This window comes from Pseudoliparis swirei, chromosome 6 (assembly GCF_029220125.1).
Source record: "Pseudoliparis swirei isolate HS2019 ecotype Mariana Trench chromosome 6, NWPU_hadal_v1, whole genome shotgun sequence".
Classification (NCBI taxonomy): Eukaryota; Metazoa; Chordata; class Actinopteri; order Perciformes; family Liparidae; genus Pseudoliparis; species Pseudoliparis swirei.
Window position 1 is genome coordinate 15,797,811 of NC_079393.1, and position 17,567 is coordinate 15,815,377.

At 38.4% G+C, this 17,567-nt stretch overlaps 2 protein-coding genes across 4 annotated transcripts; one reads left to right on the forward strand and one right to left on the reverse strand.

Annotated features, from left to right (window-relative positions):
* Positions 1–389: 389 nt before the first annotated feature.
* bend7 (BEN domain containing 7) lies at positions 390–5,454 on the reverse strand. Its single transcript, XM_056416952.1, has 11 exons — positions 5,168–5,454; positions 5,011–5,074; positions 4,462–4,530; positions 4,023–4,376; positions 3,596–3,712; positions 3,163–3,515; positions 2,473–2,580; positions 2,179–2,296; positions 1,963–2,076; positions 1,770–1,808; positions 390–1,267 (listed from the first exon to the last, which is right to left on the reverse strand). The coding sequence occupies exons 2-11, from the start codon at positions 5,072–5,074 to the stop codon at positions 1,209–1,211; spliced, it is 1,395 nt and encodes a 464-aa protein (XP_056272927.1). The 5' UTR covers positions 5,168–5,454; the 3' UTR covers positions 390–1,208.
* Positions 5,455–7,758: 2,304 nt separating this feature from the next.
* On the forward strand, positions 7,759–16,033 carry prpf18 (PRP18 pre-mRNA processing factor 18 homolog (yeast)). Of its 3 annotated transcripts, XM_056417382.1 has the most exons (11): positions 7,759–7,904; positions 9,027–9,104; positions 9,324–9,350; positions 10,641–10,742; positions 10,840–10,953; positions 11,212–11,358; positions 11,537–11,605; positions 12,616–12,756; positions 12,868–12,939; positions 13,033–13,188; positions 15,138–16,033. In XM_056417382.1, the coding sequence occupies exons 1-11, from the start codon at positions 7,839–7,841 to the stop codon at positions 15,216–15,218; spliced, it is 1,053 nt and encodes a 350-aa protein (XP_056273357.1). In that variant the 5' UTR covers positions 7,759–7,838; the 3' UTR covers positions 15,219–16,033. The 3 variants fall into 3 exon arrangements, with proteins under 3 accessions (XP_056273357.1, XP_056273358.1, XP_056273359.1); XM_056417383.1 differs by lacking the exon at positions 9,324–9,350; XM_056417384.1 differs by having other exon boundaries at positions 7,884–7,904; positions 9,027–10,012.
* The last annotated feature ends 1,534 nt before the right edge of the window (positions 16,034–17,567 follow it).

Sequence of the window (17,567 nt, forward strand, 5' to 3'; positions counted from 1 at the left end):
GCTCGTACATTGGCGGCTTTAACATCCCCTTTAATGGGCTGTGAAGTCTGGCAACAAAATCTCCACAATGGAGTGTACCTTTAATTTACTGTTTTCCCTCCAATTGCACATCCAACAACATAGTATTGCCTGGTTTGAAGTACAGGCACTTAAAAAGGCTGAAGCTTATAAACTTACATGTGTGATCCTTTAGTATAATTGTGTTAATGATGCAACACATATTTTTGTCACAACGCATTGTTGTATTTATTTCTGATATTAAAAAAAAAGCTATAGTAATGTTTTTTTTAATTCTCAAGAAAGAAATTAAGCCATACGAAGTGTTTTTCTAATTTCTACTGTTGTCAATTTTACCATCCAGCTTACACAAAACGACTCTTAAGACAAAATTACCAGGAAACCATATTTAATGGTGGAAACAACTATTCATGTCATATGCACAGTGGGCAAAACATTATGAAAAGTGTAATTCCATCACAGTATTAATAACAATTGCACAATAGATATGCATAGCCTAGAGATTCTAATAATGACAAAAATTGAAAAAACTAATCATAGAATACTTCATATGCTATATTTTCAATCAATTAGCCTATCAACCTATTTTAAAATACATCAGCAATCTACTTTTGGTTGTAATGTTTAAAATTAAGGTTGCCCCTGCACTACATATTACACCCATTGAAGTATTGGTTACTTAAAATGCAAAATCCTTTTAAAAGGTAATTTGTGCTAAATATGTAAATTGTATACTACGATCCTGCTTTGTCTTGATTTAATGTCATTTGAAAACTGGCACGTTAAAGCTGGAGCTTATAATGTAAATAGTGAGTCACAAACATGAACATTTTCTGACTCTTCTTTTTTTTCTCCACTGTATAGTTCAGTGTCTTTTGGCATGAAAAACCAGATACCAGTATCTGTCCAGTAAAAAGGACCACAAAAGCTGGAGCTGGAGCAGGTGTATGAGAGAGAGAGAGAGAGAGAGAGAGAGAGAGAGAGAGAGAGAGAGAGAAAGAGAAAGAGAGAGAGAGAAAATCATTAAGCAGGCTTCTTCTTTCTTGGGTGCTTTTGTTTTTTCCCTTCACCTCCGTGGGAGAGCGCAGATGCAGCTGCAAAGAAAAAATCTGAAGTGGCAAAATGCATCACGTTGGAGAAGTAATGAAGACAAATAACAAATGTGCAAGGCCAGTGTGGCCGCCATTGAATCAACCCGTCATGTTAACGACCGTCCCCTTCACGCTTGCAGGCTTGCTATAGTCGCAGCCTATAAAAGAAGAAAGAAAATAATGTTTAGATATAAAATATCACTACCCTGTGTTCACACATTTGGTGAATTTTTGTACAGGTCCCATAGCCTTCTTTGAATAACAAAAGACAGCAGAAAGATAAATGCTGTCGTGGCAGCGAAGGAAATAGTGAGGTGAAAGAGGGGATAAGGTGCATGGTGTGAAGATAATTAGCTGACATTTTGGGAAGCTGTGTGGGAATGTCAAATGTCACAGCAACAGCGTGACAAAGACATATGAGCCAATGAGCGAGCCAGCAACACCAGTGTATGTGTGTGTTGTGACAGTGAAGTTGTGAAGTAAAGACGCCGTGGGCTCAGAGGGGAGCTGATGGAAAGATTCTGTGGGATGGAGTACAGATATAAGGCCTGCAGGTGAAGACACTGATGGATACACATAGACAGTGTGTGTGTGTGAGTGTGAGTGTAGGTGTGTGTGAGTGTGTGTGTGTCAGTTGCTATATTAATATGAGGTTCATACTTGTGGAAGGTTCATTTAAGACTTCTGCTTCTGCAGCATCTGAGGAGTCAAAAGAAGAACACGGTTTACGTTCAAAGAAGGCCTCCTCTTTGACAACTTGGTCGTTGACATATATGAGCAAATTCACTGCTAGCTATTTCAAGAAAAGAAAGAAAATAAGGTAGCAATTTAGGAGCATACTCTGTAGCAGTACCTCTTTTCAGCCTCCTCCTGGCAAGTTTGATCTGATCTTGAAGGATCTGAACCCAGTCTCGTGGCCCAGGCAACTTCTCTATTCTATGTTCAGTGCAGTATTTCTCTGTAAACACTGGACACAGTTCACACAACTCCATTAATGATTCATTTATCATTTTTTTAATGTGCCATTGTTGTACTCTGGTACAAAGAAACAGATTAATTCGTTTGTTACCTTTAATGGCGCCCACAATGTTTTGGTCCAAGCCCTTGCGGTTATCATTGAGCCCTCTCTTCCTTTTACCGTTAGGCAAGGAGTTAGCCAGCGTCGTATCGTCAAAGAAGGCACACACCTAGACACATCACAGCTCCACATTACAAACAAATTGAGACTTTTGTGAGCTATATTAGTGAGTAATTGTTGGATGTGTGTTGTGGTTTTTAAATGTAAGTAACCAAAGGTGCCACATGACTACAAAGTTAACCAAAGGGCCAATGAGTTGGCTCTTTGCAATATATTGATGCGCACCAGTTTCCTGAACAGCAGGCTGCCAGAGCGTGTATAGTTGACCAGAATAGAGTCTAGCTGAGCTTTTGAGATATACACGTTATGATCCTCTGCAAGACGCACCTCAGACTGAAAAATAAACAAATAACACCTGAATTCTGAAGTTTTTGGGAAAAATGATAAATTCAAACACAAGATCAATTCTGTTCTTGGAAGGAAAAAGAGAATACAAACACAGAAACTGCAGAAGTCATTGTCATGCGTATTAGCGTAATGTTGAATGTACAATTAAGCATGAGGATGATCATGCAAAAATTAATACCTCATACCTTCCCAAAATTATGATTTGATATCCAAAACAGTAAGGGGAAATAAAGGTTCTCCTTAGCAACAAAGCATGTCACTTGGCGACAATTTTTAACATATGGACAAGAATTTCTTAAATGGAGTCAAACATATTAAAAAGAGAACTTTTATAATATATAATCAAACAATTGCCATAGATCTGTATGCATATAAAAAGAAAGCTGGAAGAAAATTAAGACATTGTGTAGTTGGATGAATTAGATAATAAGAAAGAAAGATTAAATACACACATTATATAACTTTTGCGAATACATTCTTCAGAAAGAATAAATTCAAGTTCATGATTCTGTTTCTGTGGGAGTGCAGTAAGCTGAACGTGTACATTTCAAATAACATGCAGATTACCTCTATTGACTGATGTTCCTTTAGTTGGTTAAGGAGAGGATGGTGTCTGTTGTCAATAGTTACTGGATTTTTCTGAGGTGGCAGCAGAGAAACCTCAGACGAGACAGAATGACTGTTGGGTGGAGATGAGCCTTGCTCTTTCTCACATTCCTCCCTCTTTCCAGATTCTGCAGGTGCATCTATAAGTGGTGATGCCGCCAGAGGGCCAAGAGCAGCTCCTCTAGTACTAGAAACATCCACTGGTGCCACTTTAGAGGTCGGCCTCCTTTTGCGAGGCCTACGGTGAGCTGCGGGGACTGGACAAAGACAGGGTTGGCATGATGCTACTGCTTCTCCCTGTCTTTCCAAGGATGCTAGAAAAAGACATTAACACGTTACAATGTATCTTTCTCACTTTGTCACAGTATATGAATGTTCATGCTCATCCATTTACCTTTTTGAGTGTGCATCAGCCTCCTCATGGCACGCAGTTCCTGCAAAATAGCCTGTAAGGTGCCCTTACAGTTACACATACAGCAGGGGGCTTCTGTCGGAGCGGGAGGGCCTACATCTGCTGGGAAGACCGTAGGCCGTTGGTAAGTGATTCTCTGCTTAAACATGCATACTCATATGGGTAAAAGGTGCTTTCTTTTGATGTCATTGACAACAAAATGTGAATGACAGAACAGTGTTTGACTTTCTAGTATCCTGCCTGTTTTACACACAAATACCTATGTCGATATACCTCTACAACAAAAAGTGGGTCTGGTGTGCAGCACAAAACACTGTCTCCTCTCTATTCTATTAGCATCATTTGTCATGAGGAAATTAAAGTTGTGTCTATTAGTTTTCTCTTCCTCAAACCTGCTTTGGTATCCTACCATTATCTTCATTCACTTTGATCGGATCCTTGGTATTGTTGAAGCTTCTCAGGGCTTTGGAGCGGGTGCTGCACTGGCCACAACTTAGACCGTTGGGGATGGGGGTGGAAATGGATGACAGTAAAGGGCCTGGGTCCCCTGCAGAGTTCCAGCTGTTGCTCTGGTGGTCCTCTGATACAAGAGATGAGGTTGCAGGCTGATGTACCCAGGTCAGATGCCTGTCCTGAGGATCCTTTGTAGAGCTTTCCTGCTCTGTGACGACACGATGATATACCCTGCCGGTCTTATCACTCAGAAGCCTCATCATTCCTGTGATTTGCCTCTTGATCTCCACGCCCTCGTCCCCCAGCCACACTATGTTGAGAAAGAAGAATGTCGGTTCAATAAGTGAGATCTGCCTCAATATATCATCGAAGTTATGCCTTTTTAGGGCACATACCATCAGGAACAGCAGCATCTTTAGGCACATCGGTGAGGCTAGAGTTCATCATATATGAAGGGACACAATCTGCAAGACAAACAGCTAAATGTGAAGCAATGATGAAGCGTGTGCAGAATGAAAGGGATTACTGTGATGTCAACCAAAGCCCTCCCCCAGCCCCCTCCCATCCCATGCAGAAGCCACCACCTGTAGGTGGTATGAAGAAGTGTATCCAATAGAGGTGCCCTATAGAGCATATAGCTTTAGCAGAAAGTGAACAATTCAAGCGGCATGTTGGATGTTAATGTACAACATGGTTTTATAATTTTGACTATTCGTTTAGCATAATCAATTAATTCTTGAATCTATGTTGAGGCTGATGTCCAGGAAGGTTTTCACATGTGAGAATTACAATGATTAAGGTTGTCCGTTGGTTATAACCGAGGCATAGACTATGGGCATTGCCGTGTCCGTCGCTTTTGTTTACAGAGTCGTCTCTGCTGGCACACGGCGCCAGACAAACACCCAGACACAGACGCGCGTCTTGCATTCATTCAGCAGCCATACCTTCATCCGTGACCAGCTTAAAGCTCTGTGACTTCCTTCTTCTCTTCCTTTCCCCAAACTCCATCTTCAGAAGGGATATAACGTCAGTCTACAGTCAGCCGCGTAGTCGAAAATCGCTCTTCAGAAAAGATGAAATCTGTGACTATAGATACATCACGGCATCACTGTCCGTCTGCCTTATTAATCAATTAAATCTATCCCCAGGATGCGCTACAGATCCTGTCTTCGAAACATTTTCACCGTGTTTAGTTTAAACGGAGCTGATAAATACTATAGTAGGATATATTCTCGTTCCCCAAAAAGGATGCTGGTTCTTCCCGTTCGCCATGCAAATACATTAATGACTTTAATATTAGAAATTCGTCACATATCCCTTTGCGCCACCTCATGGTATGTTCTCATCTCGAAGGTCGAGTCACACATTTGCCACTGTGGAGGACTCAAAATGACTTAAGTATAAATAAATAAATAAATGAATGCATGAATAAATACAAGAATAAATAAATGCTTAAATAAATAAAGAATAATAATATAAATAAATATAAATAAATAAATAATACAATAAATAAATAAATTAATAAATATATATATAATATCAACAGGACATCATTAAATAAAAAAAATTATTTTTTTTTCTGTTTTTTCATTTTATTTATATCTATTTATCTTGTCACATGTTTCTTCATTTATTTATTTTATTTTATGTTTTACGTACTCCGTATATTCAAATTGCTGAGGGGTGGATGAACAGAATTTGAACAGGATTGGTCAGAGGTCAGAGCAAGACAGATCTGTAGACGAACAGCGTTTTGTTAGACGAACAGCGTTTATTATGCATTCTTGTCTGTACATTCTAAATAATACTACTGTTGTTGGTCACGGAGATGTTTAAGGATGTTTTTTTCAACCGAGTTAGTAGTTTAACATCAAATCAAATGTGTGGTTTGTCGATTCAGATTATTTCCTATAATGAGCGGAATGATTCATGAGTCCTTTCGCGGGACCTTTGAGCTCAGGCGCCGGACGCTCAACGCGCTGTGCTGCCGAGAGAAGCCTGAGGACTTTTTGATGACTTTTTTGAGGAAATCCTGCTCCGGCGTCTCCTGATCCTGTGGCAGCTAAAGGGATCTAAAGGAGAGGAGTAACTGTCCTACTAAAGAAGAGCTTTCCTTAAGATAACGTTACGTCAATTCATAACTTTTGAAACTATACTAAGTATTTGGTTCAGGGTCAGGTAAGGTATTAGTTATTACCGTTTATTCGTAGCTTCGTAGCCTACGCCAAACAACAGTGAACACACAACAGCATTCCAGTACCCACAAAATAGTTTTTCACATTCAGTTCCACACAGTGAATAATTGGAGAACAGTTGATGTGACAGACCAGTGTCAGAACCAGAGACCGTCTGACCAGAAAGACAAAAGACCGTCCTCAGTCTGATTCCCAGTGGAGAGACCAAAGAACACGTATAAAACAACGAAGTCAAAAAACGAGTCTGTGCTCTGAATCTGAAACGCTGAGAGCAGCTCTAAGTCTGGCTTCATGATGTGGCAGGTCAGCTTCAGAGCAGCACTTCCAGTTCATGTGCAAGACACATAAACCACCAAACCCACAGTAGACAGAGGTTCCCACCGCTGACAACAGAGAAGAAAGACAGCACAGCGGACCATATCATAAACACATACGGACACGTAATGACAATAAATAATGAAATAAATAAAGAAATGAAGAAAATAAATAAAATAAATAAATAGAAAAAATAATGTATATATTTATAAATTTATTTATTTATTGTTATTTTTATTTATATTATTATTTATTCATATTTATTTATTTATTTATTTATTTATTATTTATTTATTTATTTATTTATTTATTTATTCTTTTATTTATTCATTTTTTCATTTATTTGTTATTTTTATTTATGCATTCATTTCCCTCCAAACAATGGACTGGCTCGAGAACAAAAGCAATAGGCTCATGATATCAGACTGTAAACATAAACTTTGTTTCTGGATTCTTAAATTATTAAGAAATGTATTATTGTTAGTGCGACTTATTTCCAAGATACAACATAATAATTACATGACAATTTCGAATGTATGTCTAATTATTTGGTGAGTTGTTTTTTTCCAGTTCATTTTACTGTTACGTAAAGATAATATTATATGTTATAGACAAGTCTCCGATTGCATACACACCTTTTCTTTAAGCATAGTGAAGATATGATATTTCATATCTGAAGCGTATGCTGTGCATCAGTGGATGGATTATCCTTCTCATAAATCATGACCTTGCTTCAGGCAACGGTCACTGACAGGTTGAGTCACTTATGACAAGTGCAGGTCTGTTAAGATGGTGTTACTTTTGACATCATTTCAATAAATCTATTATCAATTATCAAACTAAAACAATTTCAAAATGGTGTAATCTTTTTCAGTTCCTGTTCTTTGTAGAGGATAGGCTACTTGTAGGATACAATTGCCGGGTACACTTTATAGTAGTGGAGCATCGGCAGTCTGATTGCAATCTAGTCAAAGGAGAATATTTGGTCTTGAAATGATAAACTGGATGTTGGTATGAAGACTAAATACTTAAGTAGCTGACTTAATTGGTCCGTGGATCCAATTTGTTAGATTTTGTTTATTTTGAAAAACAATCAACAAAACAACATAAATTGATTAAATGAGGACTCTTATTCTGAACGCCATGTCGGCCTCGAGGTTAACTTCCGGTTCAAGTGTCGCAAGTGTAGCTGCGACAGTCCTCCTACATGTGTTGATATTTAGTCGAAATAAACGACTAACGACCACAGTTAAGTCATTTTCATGGATATCATAAAAGCTGAGATCGTGAGGAAAAGAAAACTCATCGAAGACAAAGACCTTATTGACGTGAGTGGCTGTTTTTTGTTTTGTTAGCTCGGTAACTCGACTCTTGCTAAAATGTTAACTTAGCTTAGCTTGCTAATTCAAATCAGTCTTTTCTAAATCCTCGGGTTTTCATGTATTGCTAACCTGTATGTATTTTTACAGCATTGCACTGCATCACAAGATGTAACGTTGGCTAACGTAAACGTGAAACATAGTAAGACAGACAATAGACTGAACATAGCAATGCTAGGTTAACTTAAACGAAAATAGCGAGAACATACGTAAAGTAGCGTTAATGTGAGACGTCCACCGTGTGGGCAGATATTATGGTATTTACTTTAATATTATTATTACGGGAACAGTTCAATTCAATAACGTTTGCTTGCTATCCGCTAAAGGGAGTCAACTAGCTCAGTGGCGGTGCTTGTTTTTATTTTGATCCGAGTAGACTAGAAGTGACTTCATCCATCATTACAGAGTGAGTGTGAAGCAACAGGCACGCATCTGTATTCCCATCTTCAGTTGCCTAAGCTTCACTCTAAATTATGTAATTTTAATAAAATATATTATAGGAAATACTCTAACTACGCCTGTGCTTTAATGGTTCTGTAACAAGCCATTCAAAGATAATAAATAACAATGATTTAAATGAGAATTATAAAAAATATACTGGCTTAAAATATTTACCTCTGCTGGAATTAAATAAGATGGTCAAGAGAATGTTTATTAGAATCAAGTGTAAAGTTGTTGTGGCCAATCAAAAAAGATCAAAGAGTCCCACATAACTGAAATATACACAAATTCCTGATTTTGTTCTGTTACTGCATGGATGCAGAGTTGTTCACATCTCCATCAAGATCCATCTTACACTGGAGAAAAGCCACACCTACTACTGCACGGCAGATATTTGCTTACATGTAGTACAGTTTGCTCCGTTTATGTTTGGTAAATTACTTGTTATTGTATATTAAAGATATGTACACTACAATCAAAGCATAAGAGAAGGAACATATTAGCATATGACGACTTTGCTGTGAGAGCGTTTCTATGTTATGCCACTCTCTGCTTTGCCACCAGATCATTTCATTGTGTTATGAGTTTGAATAGAATTGTAAAGGAAGTCAATTCTCTTTCTGCTTCCAGGACTCCAAAAAATTCTTTAAAAGGTCTGACCTGGCACGCAAGGAACAAGAAGATTACTTCAAAAGATGTGGATATAAGGTTGATTTCTCCCTCTTTCTCTTACTCTCACACAAACACATATAAATCACTGCCTTTCCTCAGTTGAATTGTATCTCATGTTTAGTGACACGCACTGAATACTGTAGTTTAAACGTTTTGCTAGGAAACTAAATAAGGTCAGGCGTTGATGCCCAGGTGTACATTGGTGTTTGTGTGTGCTGTTTTTCCCCAACATACCTCTGCTGCCTGCATCTGTAGGTTCAGAGAGAGTCTTCTGAGATCCAGGTATGGAATTGCGCAGTGAAAGTAGCTGACAGGATGCATGAAAAAAGGACAAAACACACTGTGTCCCAGAGGCTTCTGCTTCCTTGGCACCCTTTCCGAAAGTTCACTTTCTAAAACCAGTGAGGATAAAAGCAGAAATAACATGGTGGAGACATCTATATTTTCCAATGCAGGTTAGAAATAACTCTATAAAGGCAGGAGATAATGACATGTTTCACATCTCACTCAATCAGTAAACCTCCTTTCATTATGGGCCTCCTGTGCTAATGGAACATTCAACCAATTCTCTTCTGCATATTTTGATGCATTTAGTCCAAATCATTTTGTAAAGTATTACATTTTTCTTTTTACAAGTTGAATTAGTTTCATGGTCTAGCCTATAACAGAAATCCATTTGAAAATATGAATTATTCAAATTCACCTACACTATATGAATTTGAGGATGCACCTTGTGCTTCCAATATGCCACCATTGTCAATATTTATGCTTTTAACAATTATTTCTTTATATGCAGCAACCACTATGACATCTGACCTACATGCCGGACCAGTTATGTGTTACAACCTAATTACAAACTCTGCAACAATCACTTGTCAGAAAGCAAGGGAACAAGGAAAAGAATCCATAAAGTGGGACACAGACATTGTGTGAATTTCAGCATGGTATACTGAACTGAAATACAATTATTATTTTACAAAGCTGCACCTATTATTTTGCACATAATCTGTGATGGCAGCTTTTATATTTAGACCATCTAAATGCTTCTCCTGATTTGCATAGTTGCTCTCTGGCAAACTGCATTTCTGTTCTACTTTGTGCAAGTCTAACATGTTAAGCTATGTTCTTTGCACACTTGCAATATACTGTGTTTATTTGCGCAAGGGCCATTGTCTGTTGGTAAGGCTGTTGTAGTCTTTCTTTTTGTTCTTTTAGATTGTGCTCTTTATACCACAATCTAAGAGTGTGGGGATGCATGTGCCTATGAAAGCATGATCTGTCTCCATACTTTGAGTTTCCTTTAAAAAAATAATTACTGAATATGTTTTACCTGTGATTAGACTTCATGTGGTGCATCCAGTATTCAAACGCACAACATTAATGAGTTCATTCAAACACATCAACGAGTCACTCCTGATGTCTCATCTCATCCAGACTTGCTGATGCTTTTCACAAATCCAAGTTATATATTTTTTGCTCTCAGAAAGAGCAATCTTTCAATATAATTTAATGACCCTTCAACGATCCGTTCAGTAATAAGTATATTTATGTTTCCTCCATGTTGTCCTGAAGCTTGATAAGAAAGAAGAAGATGAGCCATCAACCTCATCGGTTCCAGTGTTAGAAATAGAACTAACAGAAGAGAAGCTGCCAATGACACTGTCACGGCAGGAAGTGAGTCCATATCAAATACTACCCTTCCCTCAAAGTAGTTATTCTTTTCTTTTCCTAAAAGTTAACAAGCTTTTTGCATTGCTGTGTGTGTGTATAGGCCGTTCGACGGCTCAGAGAACGAGGGGAACCCGTCCGACTGTTTGGAGAGTCCGATTACGATGCCTTCCAGAGACTCAGGAAGATTGAGATTTTGACCCCAGAAGTAAACAAGGTAGGACAACGTAGTCTTTGAGTGGGACACACCGTCCAGTAGAGATATGGAGATTCACACCCATCTTATCTGGGGGAAGAAAATCATACTGTCAAGACAAGTTCTGTGAAGTAGGGAACCTGAGTAATGTTGTTTATGGGTGAATATAGGAGGAATGTGTGTGGTTGTCTGTCATGTGATTCCTTTAATAGTGTTATTGACTTAATGTGTCAGCACAGCTTGCTGATTGACACTTTTTCACACTGGCTCTGCATGTAGGGCTTGAGGAATGACCTTAAAACAGCCATGGACAAGATTGACCTGCAGTACCTGAATGAGGTTGTTGGAGGAGCAGATCCGGGAGCAGTGGACACGCAGCATGACCTGAAAGTGCATGAAGAACACACCACTATACAGGATTTGGAGGTACATTACAAAGTTTACAGGATCAAGTTTTTGCAATTTGAGAATAACCATTGACTCACTCTGTGTCACAAGCTGTGAGTTGCAACATGTTGAGGAGTTACACCAGGTTATGGTTGGTGCTCTTCAGTGAGGTATGGTTGTGATTGAGTTTTTGTTTGATACTGAAACTCTCCTTCAGGTTCTCGGTAACACCCTGGGCAGAGGAGATGATCATAGAGACCAGGATCTTATCGACAAGTTTTTGAGGGTAAGGCAAGAAAATCATGCTCTACCTATCTGGAGGCAGCTGTTGGATAAAACATTTTACAGAACTGTTGGCTGCTATTTAGGATGTTTTCAATATACAGTGTTGATGTGCATTGTTCTTAAATAGCTTAAGATATATTAAAAGTTATTTTGGAATTTTTAGTGCGGTGTGTTTTTAACAAGAAGAAATAATGTCATGTTGTATAAACCTTCCAGATGTATTTATAATATGTTGCCAATAAAAGAAAATGGTTGCACACTCGTAGTCCAAATTTTTTAAAATAATTTACCAGCGTTTCAACATGTCCGTGTAATTTATGGTATTTAAGGACAAAACGGCTCATTGTTGAAAAGAGGCTTCTTGGATCCTTTTTGATTTTTATTTAAACCTCATTATCTGACTTTGTGTAGAATTTATTGTCCAAGTACGTAGATTACCTATATGTCTTTCCTCTTTCCTTAACTTTTCTATATGGTATTATTGTTTTTTATCATTTTTTTCCCTAATATATTTCTGATTATGTTCATTCAACATCAACTTAAGATATCACATCTATCACTTGCAGTCTCCTCCTTAGGGAATCAGTTGAAGCCAGGGGTGTTTTTATTTATTTATTTATTAAATATAATCCGTATTGTGTAAAAGTTAACAGTTTGTGTCTTTATAAAACAGTTTTCTAGACATTTGGCATTTTGTATGCATTATACAACTGAGCTCTTCAATTTGACTCTGCTTAGCTGTTACCTCATTTAGAAAAATAACACAGATGCTCTTTGATACTGTTAACAACCCTTTGATCACATTTATTTTCTAATGTGGTTTTTAAAACCGAATAAATGAGGTATCTACTTGCTCCTCCTACAATATGTAAATATATTTGAGGAAACCCCTTTACACGATAGAGCACACCTGTTTCTTATTTCCTATTGAATGTTTGTGGAGCTGCCTTGTCCTTAAACACCCTGAAGGTGACCTATGTTCAAACATGTATAATTTCTCTTGTATTCTAGTTTCTACTTGGTGTTTGGGCGAAAGATCTGAACAGCCGAAAGGATCACGTGAAGCGAAGTGTTCAGGGCAAGCTGGCCAGTGCAACTCACTCACAGACGGAGGCTTATCTGAAACCTCTCTTCAGAAAGCTCAGGAAGAAGGTAGCATTTGTGGAGAGTAAAACAAGCCACATTGATGCCGTTTACTATGTGTTGGTTAATTATTTTTAAATGAATTTCTGATAGTTTTAATTTCTCTTTAATCTTTTTCAGATTTTACCAGCTGACATCAAAGAGTCAATTACGGACATCATTAAATTCTTGTTGCAGAGAGAATATGTCAAGGTGTGTTACCTGTATTATAACAGTGTCTTTGACCATGTTAGCCCCTTTTTATTAAAGTACAAATGTATCAACTTAATTCAATCTTCTGTCCAGGCAAATGATTCCTACTTGCAGATGGCCATTGGTAATGCTCCCTGGCCAATCGGTGTGACCATGGTGGGAATCCACGCTCGTACTGGGCGAGAGAAGATTTTCTCCAAACATGTCGCCCACGTTCTCAACGATGAAACGCAGAGAAAATACATCCAGGTGAGACGCCCTGAGATTATCCCCCATAGATGGCGTATAAATCTCTATTGGTTTCAGAATTATTTCTAAAACTGTGATCCTCAAATTTAAGGTAATAATAATTGCAAGACTATTACTCGGTCATTGTTGGATTGTATTATTTTCTTGCTCGTTGTATCCTCAAGATTTAAGGGCGTCAAGTTGGCTGTCATGTGCCACCATTTCCTAGATAAATTAAATGTTATTTTCAGGCTTATTTGACATATTTTGATTTCTTGAAGTGACAATCTTGAACATTTTAATGTACATAAATGTCTAAGTCACAACCAATCGCTAAAGGAGGCCACATAATCGAGATTGAGCCTAAACTGAGCTACTGATGAAATTATATTAAATATTTATATATTTCCATTATTACAAATTGTGTGTCTGTGGTAACTTATCCAAAAATATACTATATTAAACTCAAAGCCCAATGTAATTATTTTCACTCAAACATATATCCTAAATCAGCCAGGACTCCCACTCTAAGTAGAAGTTTACTAGTTCTTAACTTTACTTTCCGTGGACGTTTTCTAGAGATGCACCGATCAGGTTTTTGGTGCCGATCACCGATCACTGAAATCAGTACCTGCCGATCCGATAATACTGATCACGGTGTTGATTGAAGCATTCTATTTATTGTGTAGCATTATTGCCTAGGACTATGAGGAAATACATATATAAAGCAATTCAAACATTAAAGAAATTACAGATTTCCTTAAACATTTAGGACTTTTACTTTGAAAAATGTCCTAATTGATGCATTAAAATTGTTTGATTGCTATTGTAGGGGATTTGAGATATGTATGGAACACATCTGCATCATTCATTTCCTGGAACTCTTGGGGAAATCTATATACAGGACTTTTCTTAACATACAAAAGTCTGACTTATTTTTAGAAACTCTTCCTTGGTACAGTACAAATGTTTTAATGTTAGCATAATTTAAGCTAAATCTCAGAAACTATCTCTAAAGATACAAAATCAGTTCATTGTTTACTTTTATATGTTCGTGTATGATTTGTCGACATCTTATTTTGAAAAACGGATGTTGTTTCACGTGGTTCTTTCCGCTAACTTTGCAAAACCGGATGTTGTCACTTAAATCCTTCCGCTAACTTGACCAAAACCCTCGCGCGCTCCCGATCGAATGTGTTTACCGTGAGCATCAGTCTATAGGGGCAGACATGTGAGAGTCGGCTGAGTCGACCCAGAGATTCAACTCGGGGGACGGGGACGCCGCTCGCTGCGTGAGGATCCCCTCGTGGACCTCTCACTCTGCGGCCCTCGCCGGGCGCATTGTCTCCGTTGCGGTGCGCGGCGATTGAAACGTCTGATAGTTCTCGCAGATGTTACGTCATCTGATCGGCCGTTTTGATCGGCCGTTTTGAGAACGCCGCTCAAAACCGATAATGGTAAAATCGGCCGATATGGATCGGCGCCGATCAGATCGGTGCATCCCTAACGTTTTCCATTATTGAAATCAGAACAATGCATATTGACTCTTCACACCGTAATTGTATGACTGGGATTCATGAGGGAAACCTCCCATGCCGAAGCCTGCTAACAATGTCAATATTTAGGGTATGCACGTTTTGCGTCATTATTCTTCTCCATGTGCCGTCACTGCACCTGTCGTAGCTCAATACTTTGTATTCATCTGAATGCTGAGGTTTCTAGAGGTCAGGGTTGAGGTTATTGGCTGGTCATATTCATTAGTTACTAGAAGCCATCACCTATCAATATATCTCCCAAAACACTGTAATCCTGACAAATACATATTATAGAAATGCTAATGTGTTTATAAAATCTAAATATGCTGCAAGGCAGTTTGAGAAATGTACCACCAGGTGGGATAGAGTTGACCAATGTTTCTGCTTTTAATTCCTGACTTAATTGCCTTGTGCTTTTAATCTTTGGTTCTACAGGGACTGAAGAGGCTAATGACGATCTGCCAGAAACACTTCACGACTGTGCCATCAAAGTGTGTGGAGTACAACGCTCTTTAACTTTTACCTTCAGTGTAACCTACACCGAGGCTGTCGGGTCAGTTGTATCACAATCCCATCTGGTTCTGACCGTGTGGCTGAGCAGAAATGTCCTAACATCTTGTATATCAAGGGCTTTCAAGTACATCTGCATTTTTGTGGGATTTGGGAAAATACATTATTTAAACACAATCTGAGTGAATAAGACCTGTTGTATACAATCAGAGTTGTCTTCAAGCTATTAGGTGAAAATATCTCTGATTGAGGTGGAGGACACTCGACAACCCTCGAGTCTTATTAGACTTGTCCTTGTGAAAACCGATGCACCTGTCACGCCAAGAATAGTCACCATCATTCGGTCCTTCTTGAGAACATGTTCATGGATGCAGGAAATGTTGAACAGTAAATTGGTTTAGCTTGTGAAAGCCCATCATAACAGAACATGTTTTTACTTTCACAATGTTTGTTAGAAAAGCTCCAGTAGTGTACGTTTTATTACACATGGAAGATTGCAGTTCTTCGCTCTATTAACGTGCTGAAATCAATGCAGATTCAGTTATATGTGCATGTTGGAGGTTTCGATAGATAATTACACCAATACATGTGTCCTTGTACTATTCTTTAGTAAGAAAATAAAGTGTTTATTAGTTACAACAGTTGCCAGTATAGTTGGATAAGATACATTTAGTTTTTTAGCTGGACTTCTAAATTGGACTATTTTTAGCCACTATAGTTTTTTTCGGGTCATTTAAAAATCTCTCAGCAGGAAAACAGTTTATAATAAAGTACCATCTGTAAATGTGCCATGAAATGCTTCAGTAAAGTTTTAGATTGCCCACTGTGTGTCTCGAGGATTCATTTGTACTAGTCCGATGAAAATAGACAATTATGGAATCGAAGTTCTCGTCGAAGCAACAAAACATACGAGATCTGCAGCCACTGATTGCTGATGGAAACCTTCCAGTCGTGTGCTAAGATGGCAGCAACCAGCGTCACACACTGACCTTATTACACTGAGTAACCATGGTGATCTGATCTGTTCCTTGTGGTTATAGTGTGTGCTTGTTGCACGTTGCCACAGTTTCAGTCTGTCAGCTCTGAAGGCTCACTGCTTGAGACCCAGCTGGACAAGTTGGCAGGGCAAATACTGAATTAGAGCTGGGTTTCCCTCCTAAATGTAGCACTTTCAGCACCTAAATCTGACCTGCACCATTTCCTTTTTTCATTTCTTTTACATTTGCAGGCATTTATTTGCCTCTCCCTGAGAAAAACTGAGCTCAATATTTTGTCTTTTGTCCTCTGCAATGTGTTTTGTCACTGTCAGTGGTGACGTTTGCTTATCCAAGGTTTTGAAATGAAAGGAAACAGTTCGCTCTAGGTGGAATGCACAGATGAAATAGGAGCTCAATAAAATGTTAAAAACATAATAAAACTAGAATGGGCACTCGGTAGAGCGCATACCTTTGCATATCACAAGATTGGGCATTGAATTATGAACATTTTGGCATTAGTTGCATGCCAATTGACAAAAAATATCGTGCATGGTGTAAAAAGTGTTTGACCTTTCCATGACCTTGACCTTTGACCCGATCGATCCCAAAATCTAGTCAACTGATAATAAACAATCATCCCACCAAATTTCATGCGATTCGGTTCAATACTTTTTGATGAATGCGACACGACAATAAGATAAATACACGGATATAAACATAACCTTCCGCATTTTTTTTTCAATTTAACTACAAGTTTTACTCTGAGGTTCCTGAGAAGTAAACATTGCATTTTGGATTCATTGCAGTTTTTGGATGTTTATGGTTGTAACAAGTTAACAGTTACATGTTCTGCTCGCTTTGAATTGATCTGCGCTTTGGCTATTTGAATCTTAAAAGATTAAACTCCCTTGATAATACTACATTTCACTTTAAAGTGTCCACACGAGCCAAAGACGTTATGAAGGCTAAAAACGAATAGGTGGCCTTATCCCATTCTCTTGGCACTGACCCATATGTGACTTGATTTAATACGGCCTAAACTCCCTGACAATGAGGGTTTGTATTCATTATGTCAAGGGTTTATAATGACCGGATATATGCATTGTCCCTGGCTGCAAGATATGGGAACGCTGATGAATACCTGCTCTCTGTGCTCTCTTTGTTCAGGCGGAGTATTGTGTCAGAGGAGGATGTGTGATGGATCCACTTAGTTTCATTATCACATTGAAAACCCGAGGATTCGTGGAAGGATTATCTCCACTGCTTCTGTGTAACTGCATATATTAGCACGCCAACTTGGAAATCAGAGCAAAAGTGCTGCTGCTTAATTGTTTTCCAGTGGTTTGTTTCATGCTCGTGTGACGATACTCCTCAATTC